Raw genomic sequence first — 16,734 nt, forward strand, 5'->3', positions numbered from 1 at the left:
TCTTACCCGGGGCATAGCCCGGGCCTAATAACTAGTATTACTATAAATTGCGTGAATTATTAATCGCCTGATGGATGTTGAGGATTTGGCAACACTTTTTTTTAAAGAAAAATTTAATTAATTGAAGGTCAAACGACATCTACAATAGATATTAAAGAAAAATCAAATTCAATTAAATTAACAAGGTTAAATAAAATTCGTCTTCGAAGAAATTATAATGAAGATCGAGCAATACAACGCAGCCCTTTGTATTTGCTGAATCAAACATAACAGCTATTGATGAGGAAGTCTATAATTTTGACATACTTTGGGAAGAGTATTCTTGATCGAGCCAGGTTAACCGCATCCGAAATTTCAATACCTTACATGTTGAGTCTCAAACTTCAACTAATAAGAACAATTTCTCATACCTAAAAATAAAAAACCATACTCACAACTCCCATAGGAGAGAAGGAGATCTCCATAATAGAGATTAAAAACCTATAATAGGGTTTGAAGAAATCTCATAAAGAGATATTAATTTATTCAACAAAACAAGAAAATGAACTAATAACTGGAAATAAAAGTGGAAAACGGGATTCCCATGGATGAAATTATCCATGACAGTCCGTAACTGATGAAGAAAGGGTAAGGGAGGCTAGGATTTTATAGAAAAAAGAGAGAGAGGGGGGAGGCTAGGAGGATTTGGCAACACTTGATTAGTGAAGAAAGGCCTCAATAATGGACAGTGACATTGTAGTTGGTAAAGGGGTGAGTTGAGGTGTGTAAATCCAGCTTCTTTCAACAATTTATTCCATTGATTTTCAGTCCTCTCTTTGCCACCAATGCAATTTGTCATCATCAACATATCAAGGGCAATGGCTGCATCATCAAACAACCCTTCTCCATCAGGATGAAGAACGATGTCAACAATTATCACCTTATTTCCCTTTTTCTGGGATACTGCTTTTTGACAGTTCTTTAGGATCCTTAAGCAGTCCTCATCATCCCAATCATGTAAAACGGACTACATTCACACAAAACAAATTAAGTTACGTTATGGATATGCAGTATATATTGTGTTAAGTAAACTGTACGAATTATAATAAGCATTAATAATGTAGACTGTAGACATGATTCAATATCATGGGAATAGCTCAATACCAAGATTTATGAACTAATTAAAATTGTATAAATACCTCAAGTTAATATAATTAAAGTTTTTTTTAACACTTGGTTTACTTAATAATGCTTGATAATATATTAATATGACATATAAAGGAAATAGCGAGCTGGTCCAGTTTGAGGTCAGGATATAGTAGCACGTGACTTAATGTGAAATTATGCTAGTCTAGTATATAGCTCTAAGCTCCTCAAATTAATGAGGATTCAGTACCGTCTTCGATGAGAAAATGAACAATCGTGTCATTTATGATATAAATTGCACCTAAGTCCATAGTTGGTGGTGTTTTAGCTAGTAGTCAAAGTTCGTGGTGGTAAGTGCACCCGCATCATAGTTTGGGATGTTGAGGGCAATTTTACCTAATATAACGACTATCATCACAAAACAAGATGAAATGTATTAGATGAAAATGTACGTGAAACAACATTACCTTGATGATGATATTTTCGGCGGATGGAATCTCCTTAAAAATGTCACCACCAACATGGGTGACACCGGGATGTAAGGGAGCATTAGCAACAACATGAGGCACATCAAAATTAATGCCTTTAATATGAGGGTATGTTTTAACAATATTGGCCACTAACCTTTCAACGCCACACCCAACATCAACAAGACTGCCTTCTAACTCAACAACATTGATGAGGAAGTCTATCATTCTGACATAGTTTGGGAAGAGCATTCTTGATCGAGCCATGTTAACCGCATCCAAGATTCCAATACCTTCATGTTGAGTTTTGAACTTCAACCAATAAGAACAATTTCTCATACCTAAAAAAAACAAAACAACCACACTCACAACTCCCATAGGGGAGAAGGAGATCTCCATAACGGAGACTAAAACCCCCATAACATGGTTTCAAAAATCTCATAAAGAGATACTAATTTATTCAACAAAATAAGAAAATAAACTAAAAACTGAAAATAAAAGGAAAAAGGGGGAATACCATGGATGAAATCATCCATGACAGCCCCTAACTGATAAAGAAGAAGTAGGGGAGGCTAGGGTTTTAGAGAGAAAAAGAAAAGGAGGGAGGCTAGGGTTTTAGAGAGAAAAAAAGAATTTATTATTCCCTCCTTCCTTACATTAAGTTGGTACTTGAGATGCTTTTGTGGTTGGATGTCATGGTTGGTTTGGGCTTGCTATCACACGCGCACGTCGCCTGCCCAGATTGGGCTAGGGCCTTGGGGACCTAACTTAACTAAAGTTTTGGACCCGGGACTGAGCGCGTATGTGACGATTTTGTGACTGTTGGAGATTTGTAACGGTTTGACCGTTACAGGATTGATGGCAATCCCTTGTGATCCGCCCATTTATTGCCGTCCGTTTTTGGCCTGATTTTCTTCTATAAAATCAGTGCCTTCTAATCAGTTAAGTACACATAACACAAACACTCTCTTCCTTCTCTTTTCTTCTCTTCTTCTTCTTTCTTTTCCTGGGTTTTGTGCTTTTCTCCAAAGCTTATTCTGCTAGTGGTGGCATTCTAGGCTACTGTGTTAACCTTGGTGAGCATTCCGGCCAAGATCGATTACCACCGTTGGGCCGTAATTGCTTTCAAGTTAGTGGTCTCCTACCACGGCACAGTCTTGAAACCTTTCTCTTTCTGCCATTGCGTTCTATATCAGTTTCTAACAATAACCATGCTAGCCGGTTAGGTCAAGCTCCTATTGGTTTTCTGTTGTTTACTCTCTTTTTCTTGAAGGGTTTCTTTAAATTAATTTTTGATGGTTCTAAACTTGATAATGGGCATGCCTCCTTTGGTTTCATTATTATATTAGAGATCGATTATTTGGAGGATGTGCAGATGTGTGGAGCCAAATTAAATTAAAGGTATTGCATGCAGGTTCTTTTTCGATTGTGTAGGCTAAAGCTATGGGGTTAAGAGAAATGGTGAAGGGTGATGTTTTTCTTGGAACTAAGAAATTAATTGTCGAAGGAGATAATCTAATAGTGATTCAATCTATCAAAAAATTATGAAAAATTTCTTGGATTATTAACTCTTTGATTGCAGATATATACGCCTGGAGATCTAAAGTTGTTTGAGGACATCTAAAGTTGTTTCAGGAGGTGAAGAGTTTGCATGTACGTATAGAAAGGGCAACAAAGTTGCGGATTGGATGGTCATTGGGTCACTCTTCTGCTTCTCTCTCTTATTGGTTCGAGTCCCTAAACCTTCTTTCTTTGTAACCATCCGTTACACGATAGACGAGAATACTATAACTCTCGAGTCGGCCAAGGTGGCAGATATGTTACTAATACTTTAGGACAATGTTAAACCCCATGTATGTTGTGCATATGTGAGTTGTCCCACATTGGAGAAAGAGGAGAGAAAGTACCACAATATAAGGTAGAGGAGCTACTCTCTACTATTGTCAATTGGTTTTAGCCTCCTTTGGGCTTGTATGTGGACCGACCTCTCTTCCGTATTGGGTTACCAAGGTCCATTTTTAGTCATACCAAATTTATCAAACACATATATGAGATTTGGGAACAAAATTAAATACATATATAGTTATGTAAATAAATAAAATTTCTTGACTGTGATAGGCCCACGTAACGGACAACGAGCCGGTCCGGCCCACATGCTGGCCTGGCCATGCCCACCGCTAGTCCCAAATGCTGCACTTTCACTTATTATTTTCTTGGACATGGTCAATCCTCACATTTTGGCTCTAGGCAAAATAAGATAAAGCATTATTATCTAAGTTCCAATGACAAACAGTAGGCAAAGTATATAATTCAACATCATAACTTTATTACATTAATCGTAAATTGAAGATAATTTATTCTTCTGTCCCTAATAATATACTCGCATAAGTGGAATAGTTCCCGAATGTTACATATATTGGAAAGCTTTTATTATATACTTCCTCCGTTTCTTTTTAACTCGCTACACTTTCCATTATTGGAAGTTTCACATTACTTGCTACACTTTTTTTTTTTGGGCAATAAACTCTCTCTATCTCTCTCCTCCCACATGGGTCCCTTTTCTTTTTACTCTCTACCTCTCTCTTCTCCAAAAATTGCCTAGGAGTCCGTGAAATGAGAAGTGTAGCGAGTAAAAAGAAACGGAAGAAGTAATACAGTATAATGTATAATAAATTCCTTCAAGATGTGGCTTCAATAATAGAGAAAACAGATTGAAGTGGAATGATGTTGAAGGAAGTAAAGGCAGCTTCCTTTAACAATTTCATCCACTCATCCTCAGTCCTCTCTTTGCCACGGATGGTATTTGTCATCATCAAAATATCAAGAGCAATGGCTGTATCATCAAACATTTCATGTCGTTCAGGGCGAAGAATTACTTCAACAATTATGACTTTTCCTTTCTTCTCGGATACTACCTTTTGACAGTTCTTTAGGATTTTTAAGCAATCTTCATCCGTCCAATTATGCAAAACGTTCTGCATCACATAAAATTAAGAAGAATTTATTGAGTAGAAATGCACTAATTTAACCATGTACATGAGGAGATACTGTTAACTACAAAGTTTGTAGAACTTTATGATAATTGATAAATAACACTAAATACAATTTAGTCTAGTGGTTAAGACTTTAGTATATGTACTTGAGATTTCGGGATCAAACCCCTATAATATACAATTTCTATATTTGTATAGATGTGCCAAATTGGAACCAGGTCGTCGTCCCAGCCTGCTGCCACTAGCCCTGTATGGCACAAAGGCATTATGATGGATCGTGGGTAGGGGTGCTTATCGAGCGAGCCGAGACCGAATAGCACTAGGCTCGGCTCGAGCTCGTTTAACTTTTCATGGGCTCAGCTCGGGTCGTGAGCTCGCGGAGCTTGGGGGAGCCGAGCTCGGCTCGAGCTCGTGATTAGAATTTGCGGCTCGAGCTCGGCTCGTGAACTCGTTTAGGTTCATGAGCTCTTTCTTCTATTATATACCTTAGTTAATATCTTAAAAGAAATACTTAATATAATTTTTAATATATATAAACAATTTTTAATATAAAACAATTTTTTAATATAAAAATATTTTTTTAATATAAATTTTTTTTTAATATAAATTTTTTTTTAATACAAAATATTTTTTTAGTATAAAATAATAATCGAGCTGTTCACAAACTTTACGAGCAGAGCTTTCCCTAGCTCGGCTCATTTAAGTCTTGAGCCGAGCCTGAGCTCGAGTCGATCTTTGACCGAGCTTTGACCTGACCGAGCCGAGTCGAGCCGCTCGCGAGCTTGTCACGCTCATTATCACCCCTAGTCGTGGGCCACTTAGAGACATAATCTATAAAAAAAATTGGCCTGAGCCTAGCACGAGTATGATGGATCAACCTGCCTCTAAGCCCACTCATTTAAACCAGATAAGAAAAAAAACGATAAGATTCGTAAAGGAGGGTCCATTAGGTCGTGCTTGAGCCGTCTCGATAAAATTTAGAAATGAGTCTAGCCCAACACAATTTTCTTTTGCCTATTATAAACCCAACTTGAGGTGGCATGAGTCCCACCGACCCATCATGTGTGCGGGCATGAGGCTCGGTGGCCCCTCAAATGGGCCGACATGACCCAACCCGTTCACAACTCTGAGCAATTTATAGGTCTACTATTATCGGAATTAAATTCACTAAAATCCATATAAATTGTGTGACTTTTCATGAAGGGTAAGCCTAGCCTTCAGGAAGCCTGAAACAACATGATAGTACAAATGTAAGATGAGTAGTATATTAGTAAATTATAAATACATTTAATATACATGCTCAATCAAATATAGTGAAGCTATTAATAAAAACAAAATGAAAATATATTGCTATAAGTCAAAAAAACATTACTTACCTTTTGGAATATTGTTAGCAGAAGGAATCTCCTTAAACATGTCACCACCAACATGAGTAACCCCATAATGTAAAGGAGCATTTTCAACAACATGAGGCAAATCAAAATTAATACCCTTAAGATGAGGGTATTCTTTAACAATGTTAGCCACCAACTTTCCAGTGCCACCCCCAATATCAACAACACTGCCTTCCAACTTACTAAACCCATCCTTATACCCTTTGATAACAGCATCTATTACAGTTCTAGTTATAGCAGCCATACCACTATTAAACATGCTATTAAACTCAGGGTGGTTAGATGCCATTTCCCAAATAGACTCTCCATGAGCCTTAACAAAAGGGATCCCACCTTCTTTGATCGAACGACTAATCTCGTACGCTGTTTCTGATCGAAAGTCGGTGAAGGTTAGAATCGTAGGAGCTAGGCTAAGCTCTTGATCATGCAAAAGCCACTTAGAGGTTGTGGTTAGACCATACAAGGTTAAGGTTTCTCCTGATGGTTGTTCATTGCAATGAGCGGTGAAGATTTTATTTCGAACTAGCATACGCATGATACGCTCAAGACACATTATATCAAGGGAAGGAGAGTCTATTTTTAAGGCTATTTGAGATAAGCTCATTGCTTGGCCATGCGAGTAAATGATATCGGCGATGCGAAGCTCTACAGCAGATCTTAGCACTAGGCTATCTATATAGGCGAAGATGGTCTTGTGCACCTCGGCCTGGCCTTGGAGGAGTTCAGCATCCTTGGTAACATTTATTCCTAGTACTAATTCATTGATCGGCATTTTTCTCTCGGCTAATAATATTTCTACGTACTCCTTAACAATTACAATACTTAGTTTTGATTTTGGTTTGAGTACTAGTTATGCAGTTATACTTGTATGGAGTGTCACATGAAGTCATGAACATATATATATGTATATAATTCAGGAAGAGTTTGATTAGTGCTTTTTCTTAAACCCATACAACTATTATTGTTGTTGTTGTTCCCCTAAATTTAACATAATATTAAAATAGTTGGAGTACTACTTATAACTTATATAATTATTAGACTACTTAATAATAAAAAGGAACTAAGATATTAGAATGATTATATACTACTTTTTAAATAAGTCAACAATAATTAGAACATTATGGATACATTAAAAACACAACTAATAAATTGTATATGAGCAAAAGTAACTTTGAAGCTATACACTTCACACTTTGTTGGAATATAGCATAGTTAGCTCAATAAGCAAAGTGGTTAGCATTGTAATTAGTTGTAGTGGTTAGTTAGCTTTAGTGATATAACATAGATTAGTTGTTAGTATCACATGATATACATATATAACAACAAATGTAATAGAGTTGTACTTAACACAAACATAATACAGAATATTTTTCCTTCTCTCTCTACTTTCTCTCTCCTCTGTTTCTCTCTTCTTCAACCTCTGCCATCTTCCATGGCAGAATACCATTTCTTTCCCCCATAGATTGAGAATTCTAACATGGTATCAGAGCGGGAATGATCCTAGCTCGTAAATTTCGCACAAATTTTTGTTCAAATCAAATCCATAATTCATCATATTTTCCCCAAAAATTTTCTGTTCGAATTTTTCTGAATTCATGCTCATAATTGAGCAATTAGGATTCGATTATCCCATTTATCATCTAATTTCATTCACAAATCATCTTTTCGAACCTCGAATCGAACGATTTATCGATTCTTGGGGGTTTTCCCCAATTTCTAGGGTTCTTTTGCGACAGTGTTGTTGATTCGCGAACCTAAAATCATTATTTCTCACTAATTCGTTGTGATAATTCGTTAATCAGCGTTTGATCGATATGTTGTATCATCAACTTTATCATTCTTGATCTCAAGATTTGTCAAGATTTGTCAAGATTTCAAGAATTTTCTGATTTTTTGTTCGAGTTCCATGAATGATGACTCTCTGCCTCAATTTTAGATGTAGACCTTAGCCCTCGTCCTCACATTTGAGAGTAGTTTGAGTTGATTGGCTGCAGCAAATTTCTTTTTGGGTTCCCACTTCTGATTTTGGTGCTTTCGCTAGTCGGCTTTCCTGCATCTGTTCCCAAAATATTGTGGTTTGATTATCTTGAATCTAAGCTTGCAAATTCATTTTTGATTAATAGCTTGCTTGCTTTCAGTGTTGGTGATTTGTTAAAGGAGAATGTGGCGTATTTACTCATGGGTTGCAACTTGCAAGTTAATGCGTGCTGTTATGTTTACTTGGATTTTTGTGGTTCTTATTACTGAGATGGTGTTACAATTCACTTTATTATGATTATGTTGATTTGTGGAAATAGCAATTTCTTGATTTGTTTAGATTCTTGGTATACAGTTGAAGCAATGTTGAATTTTTTGGTTTTGGGGTGCAATTTGGTGAATTGTTGCCGCAAGTTTTTTTTGGTGAATCTGGGATTCTTGAAAATTCTCTGAATTTTGTCCATGAATTCTTTTCTTTGAAATTTCTCTATCTCTTATGAGATTAGTTTCTCTTTATCCTGATATTTTCTCTGATAATTTTCAAATCCTCTGTGATCATTTTCCTTCTATTTTTTTTTTTTTCAGCTTCTAAACACATTATCATTCTCTCTCTTTATTCTTTCCTATTCCCTCTGCTTGATTTTGCCCATAGTGGCTTGTTGTGACCCATAGTGGTCTGTTTTTGTGCCCATTAGAGGCTTTTCTTGGACCTATAGAGGTCATTTTGGACCCATAGTGGTCATTGTTGAAGATCCATAGAGATCATTTGATAGTCTTATGACTTTAACCTCCAAATTTTGATAGTCCTATGACTTTAACCTCCAAATTTTGATAGTCCTATGACTTTAACCTCCAAATTTTGATAGTCCTATGACTTTAACCTCCAAATTTTGATAGTCCTATGACTTTAACCTCCAATTTTGATAGTCTTATGACTTTAACCTCTTGATTGATCATTGAGATCAAGTTTAAGCCCATTGAGGCATTTCTTTGAGACCCAAAAGTGGTCATTTCGTATTTCTCTCCTTCACAAATTCCTAAACACATTCCTCTTTTTCACTTCTTACACACTCTCAAGTTCATTTCTCTTTCCATCTCCTTTCTATGGTTATTCTTCTTCAAGCTTAGAGTGCTTTTCAACCCTCTAAGCTTGAGGGGGGGAATTAGGTAGTAATGGTTCTCTTGCTGAGATCATTGATGTGGTGTCGATGTTGGAGGTTGTTTGGATGTGTTTGGTTGCTGGTGATTGGTGGTAAGTTGGCAGATTATGGTGTTGAATTGGTGAGGTGTGCTTGGTTGAATGCATTAGTTGTGGTGGTGTGAAGTTTGATAGTTTGCAGAAATTGAAAACATAGTACAGCAGAAGGTATTATGCCACTTGGCTGTCCATTTCTTCTGAAGTTCTGGTCATTTAGTTGGTCCGAGAATGTGATCTGATATTACACAACTGCTGCTGCCTATGGTTTTGAGACTACAAATTTTGGTTGCTGCCATGATTTAGCCTCTTCGAAGTGTGTGCTGGTAGCATATGGTTGCAGCAAGTTTTCACTTTTACTTTCCACATCTCAGTCTTGGTTGCTAGCTCCTGATTGGTTGATAGTTCAAGCTCAGCATCAAAACTCTTCTTCACCTAGCTCGGTTTAAACTGTAATGGTTGTCCCACCATTCCAGTTTGAGGGGGCGTGTTGGAATATAGCATAGTTAGCTCAATAAGCAAAGTGGTTAGCATTGTAATTAGTTGTAGTGGTTAGTTAGCTTTAGTGATATAACATAGATTAGTTGTTAGTATGCACATGATATACATATATAACAACAAATGTAATAGAGTTGTACTTAACACAAACATAATACAGAATATTTTTCCTTCTCTCTTATTCTTTCTCTCCTCTGTTTTCTCTCTTCTTCAACCTCTGCATCTTCCATGGCAGAATACCATTTCTTTCCCCATAGATTGAGAATTCTAACATGTTGGAACATTTATAGGGTAATGGGTTTTGAAACTCATAAGGAATATGTACTAGAAGAGGAGGAGGTCTAGTATGCAAAAGGCTAGAGTGCATCAAGTGGCAAAACGCATTGATAAACCAAGGGAGACAGAAGACTGGCCGCGAGTCGCGACGGTTGTCGCGGGTCGCGACCAGTGGCCCGTCGCGAGTCGCGACAGGCGTCGCGGGTCGCGACCAGCGCCTCGCGACTCGCGAGCTTTTTCGCGAGTCGCGACGTGTCTTCTGCCTTGGAATGCGAAAAGATGCCTTGACGGTTTTATGTCCGTTGTGATGTTATGGCTTCATTTTAATGACCTTTAATGTCCTTAAATCAGCTGATTAAAGGCCTTTGATGGGTGATGGTTGGGATGGTTTAGATACTCTAGTCAATGAAAGGTTTATTCTTCCTATATAAACCTTGGGATTCCTATGAGTGAGGGGTTGGAAGAAAATTAGAATTTCTATTCTATACTCTCTCAAATACTTCTTGCTTAGCTTTAGAGAAAACTTGCAATCTTCTCTTGAGTGTTCCTCACAAACACAAAACACAAGTTCTTGTTGATTCACTTAGAAGATCATCTAAGTGGATTGTTTCTCTCCATTGTATCTCATTAGTTATTTCGTGTTAACCCGGTGATCCTAGAGGGGCGAAATTAAACTAATAGGAAAGCGTAGTTTCCGTGCCTTGGAGTGGATATCCGGTTCTCTCATTGATCACAAGATATAACAATCTATTAGTTTAATTTTTTCTTTTCGGATATGGCTCAATCACTCAAGGACATGACTATGAACTTCCAAAAGTTGGATAAGTTTGAGGGGGTGGGCTATCGGAGGTGGCAAAAGAAGATGCACTTCTTGTTGACCGCCTTGAATGTGGTGTATGTGTTATCAACTCCTATGCCACCACTCCCGGAAGATGGAGAGGAAGAGCCTCTTGAGACTACTAGGAAGAGGATCAAGTGGGAGAATGATGACTACATTTGTCGTGGTCATATTCTCAACTCTCTCACCGACCCGTTGTTTGATCTCTACCAAAATGTGGAGAGTGCAAAGGAACTTTGGGAGCTCTTGAGGCCAAGTACATTTCGGAAGATGCTTCAAGTAAGAAATTCCTTGTTAGTAATTTTAATTCTTTTAAAATGACTAATGATCGGCCTATTATGGAGCAATTCCATGAGAGTTCATCATATTTTGAACCAAATAAGATCACATGGTATGGTGATGGATGAGGCAATTGCGGTTGCCTCAATCATTGACAAATTACCAAATTCTTGGAAAGATACAAAACATCTTTTAAAACATAAAAAGGAAGACATGTCCATGGAGCAATTAGGAACTCATCTTCGTATTGAAGAGGGGATCCGGGCTCAAGATGGGGTTAAGGATACTACTCCTAGTATTCCTAAATCTACCGTTAATTTGGTAGAGGTTGGTGGGTCTAGTAAGACCAAGAAATCCAACAACAACAAACAACAAACATAACAAAACCAATGTTGCAAACAAGAAGAGGAAGACCCTCTCTTGTTGGATATGCAATGGTCCTCATCTTAAGAGGGATTGTCCTTCTAACAACAAGAAGAAGACAAAGAACACACAACCTAGTGTTGTTCAAAACCAAGGTAACAATGCACATGTTAATGTAATTGAAGAAATGCATTTTGTTGCTATGATTTCTGAAATTATGTGTGTGCAGGTTGATGATTCTTGGTGGATAGATTCGGGAGCCTCTAGACATGTGTGCAATAACAAGGATTTCTTCAAGTCTTTGAAAGATTTGGATGATGGTCCAATCTTGTATATGGGGAATGATTCTACGGTAAAGGCTAGAGGAATAGGCCAAGTAGAATTGTTGTTAACCTCGGGAAAGACTTTAACTCTCCGGGATGTTGTGTATGTACCGGAAGTTAGGAAGAATCTGTGTCAGGAGGTCTCTTGAATAAGTATGGTTTTAAAGTTGTTTTTGAGTCGGATAAATTTGTACTTTCCAAGGGTGGTATTTTTGTTGGACAAGGTTTCTTTTGTAATGGAATGTTTAAATTTAGTATTGATAATAAAATTGGTACTAGTTCTATTTACATGCTTGATGTTTCTTCTCTATGGCACAATCGTTTATGTCATGTGAATTATCGTAGATTATATGACATGTCTAAAATGGGGTTGATACCTCCTTTCGATTTAAAGTTAGAGAAGTGTACACTTGGTGCTAAATAAAATTACAAAAAACCTTATCCTAGTGTGACTAGACAAACGGTATTGCTTGAATTGGTGCATAGTGACTTGTGTGACTTTCATAGTTCACCTTCTTTAGGAAATAAGAAATATGTTGTAACTTTTATTATGATTTTTCAAGGTTTTGTTACATATATTTATTATTTACTAAAGATGAAGCACTAGAAAAGTTTAAGACCTTTAAAATCGAAGTGGAACTCCAACTTAATCAAAAGATTAAAAGACTTCGAACGGATAGGGGTGGTGAATATTATAATCCAAGTTATTTTAGTTCCATTGGTGTAATTCATGAAACAACCGCCCCATACTCACCTCAAAGTAATGGTATAGCGGAAAGGAAAAATAGGGTCCTAAAAGAAATGGTTAATACCATGCTTTCTAATTCGGGTCTTAATGACGGTTTTTGGGGTGATGCAATTTTAACTGCATGTTACATTTTAAATCGAGTTCCTAATAAAAGGAATAAGACTACCCCTTATGAACTTTGGTGTAATAAAAAGCCTAATCTCAATTACCTTAAGGTATGGGGTTGTAGGGCAATTGTCAAATTGACGGAACCTAAAAGGAAAACTTTAGGTGAAAAAGGAATTGATTGCATTTTTATAGGCTATGCGGTACATAGCAAAGCCTATAGGTTTTATGTCATTGAGCCCAATGACTTTGTCTCTATTCACTCCGTAATAGAGTCAAGGGATGCAATATTTGATGAGACTAGATTCTCATCGATTCCTAGACCAAAGGACATGATACCTAGTACTAGTTCCAATGTTGTAGATGACATTGCAAATGATCATGATACTACAACACCGGAAATTAGGAAAAGTAAACGAATTAGAAAAGAGAAATCTTTTGGACCGGATTTTCAACTATATTTGTTGAAGGGTCAAGGGAGTCAATTTCGACTCAAATTTCATATTGTTACAATATGGAGGAGGATCCTAGGTCCTTTGATGAGGCTATGAAGTCTCATGATTCTGCTTTCTGGAAAGAGGCAGTGAATGATGAAATGGATTCTATAATGGGTAATCACACTTGGATTTTAGCTAATTTACCTCCCGGTTGCAAACCCCTAGGTTGTAAATGGATTTTTGTAAGGAAAAAGAAAATCGATGGAACCATACTAAAACATAAGGCCCGGTTAGTGGTCCAAGGTTTTAGGCAAAGATATGGTATCGATTACTTTGATACTTATGCTCCAGTAGCTAGAATAGCTACTATTAGACTATTGATAGCATTAGCTGCGATTCATGGTCTAGTAATTCACCAAATGGATGTAAAAACTGCTTTTCTTAATGGTGAATTGGAGGAGGAAGTGTACATGAATCAACCTGAAGGGTTTGTGGTTAAAGGTCAAGAAACTAAAGTTTGTAAATTGGTTAGATCTTTGTATGGTCTTAAACAAGCACCTAAGCAATGGCATCAAAAATTTGATGAAGTTGTGTTGTCTAGTGGGTTCAAAATAAATCAGTCCGATAAGTGTGTATATAGCAAATTTGATAATAACGGTAAAGGAGTTATAATTTGCTTATATGTTGATGATATGCTTATTTTTGGGACTGATTTGGAACAAGTGGAAAAGACCAAAGTCTTCCTTTCCTCTAGCTTCTCCATGAAAGATTTGGGTGAAGCGGATGTTATTCTAGGTATTAGAATAATAAGAGGGAAAGGGTCGTTTTCTTTATCACAATCTCATTATATTGAGAAAGTGGTCAAGAGGTATAATGAGTCAAATTCGACTCATTTTGCTACTCCTATGGATCCTAGTATTCACTTGGTTCCGAGTAGTGGTACTCCAATTTCACAATTGGAGTATGCAAGCTTAATTGGAAGCTTGATGTATGCTATGACTAGCACTCGGCCGGATATAGCCTTTGCTATTGGCAAGCTCAGTAGGTATACTAGTAATCCTAGTATGTTGCATTGGCAAGCATTGAGAAGAGTGTTAAGGTACTTGAATAAGACCTTGGATTATGTCATAACATACAATAGAGAACCTTCTATCTTAGAAGGTTACTCGGATGCTAGTTGGATTTCGAATAAGGAAGATTATTCATCCACTAGTGGTTGGGTGTTTCTTCTTGGAGGAGGTGCCATTTCATGGGCTTCCAAGAAGCAAACATGTATAACGGATTCCACTATGGCATCGGAATTCATTGCTTTGGCTTCTTGTTGCCAAGAAGCGGAATGGCTAAGGAATGTGTTGAGTGAGGTGGACTTATGGGTGAAACCAATGTCACCTCTTGCTATCCATTGTGATAGTGCATCAACCATAGCTAAAGCATATAGTGAAGTCTACAATGGCAAGTCAAGGCACATTGGAGTTAGACATAGCTATGTGCGGGAAATGATAAGGAATAGTTGTATAACTATTAATTTTGTTCGGTCTAGTTTGAACTTGGCGGATACGTTTACAAAACCGTTGTCAAGGGAACTAGTGAACAAAATGAACAAAGGGATGGGTCTTAAGCCTATTGATCAACCTATGGTGAAGGAAAACTCTATTTGATGTCTAATACAACGTTAGATCTCAAATTCAAGGAGGATGTACTTCTCTAAGAGGTTGGGAGCACTTGTTTAATACATCCCGAGGTTAGTGCTTGTTGCTACAATGATAAAGAGGTTGAATTTTATTCTTAATAAATCTTTGATAAGGTGCTCAATTGTAGGAGCATGTCCGGAAAGATTTACCTATGTAAGCTAGAAGTTTGGCCGCTTCATCAAGTCTAGGCTTGACTTGGAATGCTTATGAATGGATATGGACACCAAGGCTTCATAGGTGTCGGAGGTTTTAAGAACCTAGTTTATGTTTGTGTGTATTAGTAACTTCAATAATTTGTAATGGTTATATGATTCAAAGCTTTGTCTATCATTATGATCTAAATTATTGTAAAGATTACTTTTACTAAATGGAAATTCAATCGTTAGATATTTCCATGATGCATGAACATGTGTGTTTGCGATTTATAGCAAGTTGAAAAACTTTTCAACATTACCCTATAAATGGGAGGAGGATTGTTGGAACATTTATAGGGTAATGGGTTTGAAACTCATAAGGGTATGTACTAGAAGAGGAGGAGGTCTAGTATGCAAAAGGCTAGAGTGCATCAAGTGGCAAAACGCATTGATAAACCAAGGGAGACAGAAGACTGGCCGCGAGTCGCGACAACCGTCGCGAGTCGCGACCAGTGGCCCGTCGCGAGTCGCGACAGGCTCGCGGGTCGCGACCAGCGCCTCGCGACTCGCGAGCTTTTTCGCGAGTCGCGACGTGTCTTCTGCCTTGGAATGCGAAAAGATGCCTTGACGGTTTTATGTCCGTTGTGATGTTATGGCTCATTTTAATGACCTTTAAGGTCCTTAAATCAGCTGATTAAAGGCCTTTGATGGGTGATTAAAATGGGGGTTATGGTTTAGATACTCTAGTCAATGAAAGGTTTATTCTTCCTATATAAACCTTGGGATTCCTATGAGTGAGGGTTGGAAGAAAATCAGAATTTCTATTCTATACTCTCTCAAATACTTCTTGCTTAGCTTTAGAGAAAACTTGCAATCTTCTCTTGAGTTGTTCCTCACAAACACAAACACAAGTTCTTGTTGATTCACTTAGAAGATCATCTAAGTGGATTGTTTCTCTCCATTGTATCTCATTAGTTATTTCGTGTTAACCCGGTGATCCTAGAGGGGCGAAATTAAACTAATAGAAAGCGTAGTTTCCGTGCCTTGGAGTGGATATCCGGTTTCTCTCATTGATCACAAAGCCTAACATAACACACTTGAATATACATAGCTCTAGGTATTTCCTAATCAATTGCATATGAGCAAAAGTAAACTTGGATATATGATCAAAAATAAATTTGAAATGCTTGAAATAAACAAAAATGACTTTAAAATGAGTTACAACTTATAATAACTTTGAAGCTAGCAAAACTAACTTCGAAACGAACAAGAACCACTATGAAATTAATAAAACAAATGGAAATGAGCAAATGACTTTTAATTGAACAATTATTGGCTTTTAGTGTAGTTTTATATTCACAAATTCAAATGAATTGGCAGCTTTTAAGCCTGTGCAGCTCATGCTATTTCAAATACTAATGGTAGATTTTTTTTCTTTTTATTTTTTAAAGTAAGATGAAATTCCTTGTAAGTGAAGAAATTTAAGAATTCTATTTTATAAGGATTTGGAATCAAACTCTTGTCACAATAATGTAAGGAGCGCTCCGGCAAACCGCAATTTATTAGAAGGGTGCAGTCTTTTGTAGATCTACTATGATTGCATTTAATTTAAAAAATACCCAAAATGAAGTGTACTTTTCTTACTATATATGTCTTGTTTCCGATGTAACTCTCATCAACTAGTCCATATATGTCTTGTTTCCGATGTAACTCTCATCAACTAGTCGCTCGTATTCTGATGTTGTATGTGTTTCACTTTTATTTTTAATTAAATATCTAAATATTTATTTCTATAGTCAATGAAGTGGGTATAGTCTATGTCTTTTGTAGAACACGTTTGTGACTTGTACTGTGAGTGCATGAGCGAATTGTGGAATTCTCTTGCACGATG

At 37.1% G+C, this 16,734-nt stretch overlaps 2 protein-coding genes across 2 annotated transcripts in view; both read right to left on the reverse strand.

The window, feature by feature from the left end:
- The window catches only part of LOC130590242 (chavicol O-methyltransferase-like), a 5,546-nt gene extending 3,354 nt beyond the window's left edge, over positions 1 to 2,192 (reverse strand). The window contains exons 1-2 of the mRNA XM_057392299.1: positions 1,593 to 2,192; positions 727 to 1,006 (exon numbers count right to left, since the gene is read on the reverse strand). Of these exons, the coding sequence (XP_057248282.1) occupies positions 727 to 1,006; positions 1,593 to 2,012 (700 nt within the window). The 5' untranslated portion in view covers positions 2,013 to 2,192. The remainder of the gene's footprint in view (positions 1 to 726; positions 1,007 to 1,592) is intronic.
- A 1,866-nt stretch (positions 2,193 to 4,058) lies between these two features.
- LOC104904577 (desmethylxanthohumol 6'-O-methyltransferase) lies at positions 4,059 to 6,890 on the reverse strand. The gene is made up of 2 exons (XM_057392085.1): positions 5,970 to 6,890; positions 4,059 to 4,577 (listed from the first exon to the last, which is right to left on the reverse strand). Exons 1-2 carry the CDS (start codon positions 6,749 to 6,751, stop codon positions 4,271 to 4,273), a joined length of 1,089 nt encoding a protein of 362 aa, XP_057248068.1. The 5' UTR covers positions 6,752 to 6,890; the 3' UTR covers positions 4,059 to 4,270.
- Positions 6,891 to 16,734: the final 9,844 nt, after the last annotated feature.

The sequence above is a fragment of the Beta vulgaris genome, chromosome 9 (genome assembly GCF_026745355.1).
Source record: "Beta vulgaris subsp. vulgaris cultivar EL10 chromosome 9, EL10.2, whole genome shotgun sequence".
NCBI classification, from domain to species: Eukaryota; Viridiplantae; Streptophyta; class Magnoliopsida; order Caryophyllales; family Amaranthaceae; genus Beta; species Beta vulgaris.

Bases quoted from the DNA above. Each gene is read 5' to 3' on its own strand.
- LOC104904577 (XM_057392085.1), bottom strand. From the start codon at position 6,751: ATGCCGATCAATGAATTAGTACTAGGAATAAATGTTACCAAGGATGCT. The intron at 4,578-5,969 runs TCCAAAAGGTAA...TTCTTAATTTTA, and splicing joins ATTCCTTCTGCTAACAATAT to TGTGATGCAGAACGTTTTGC.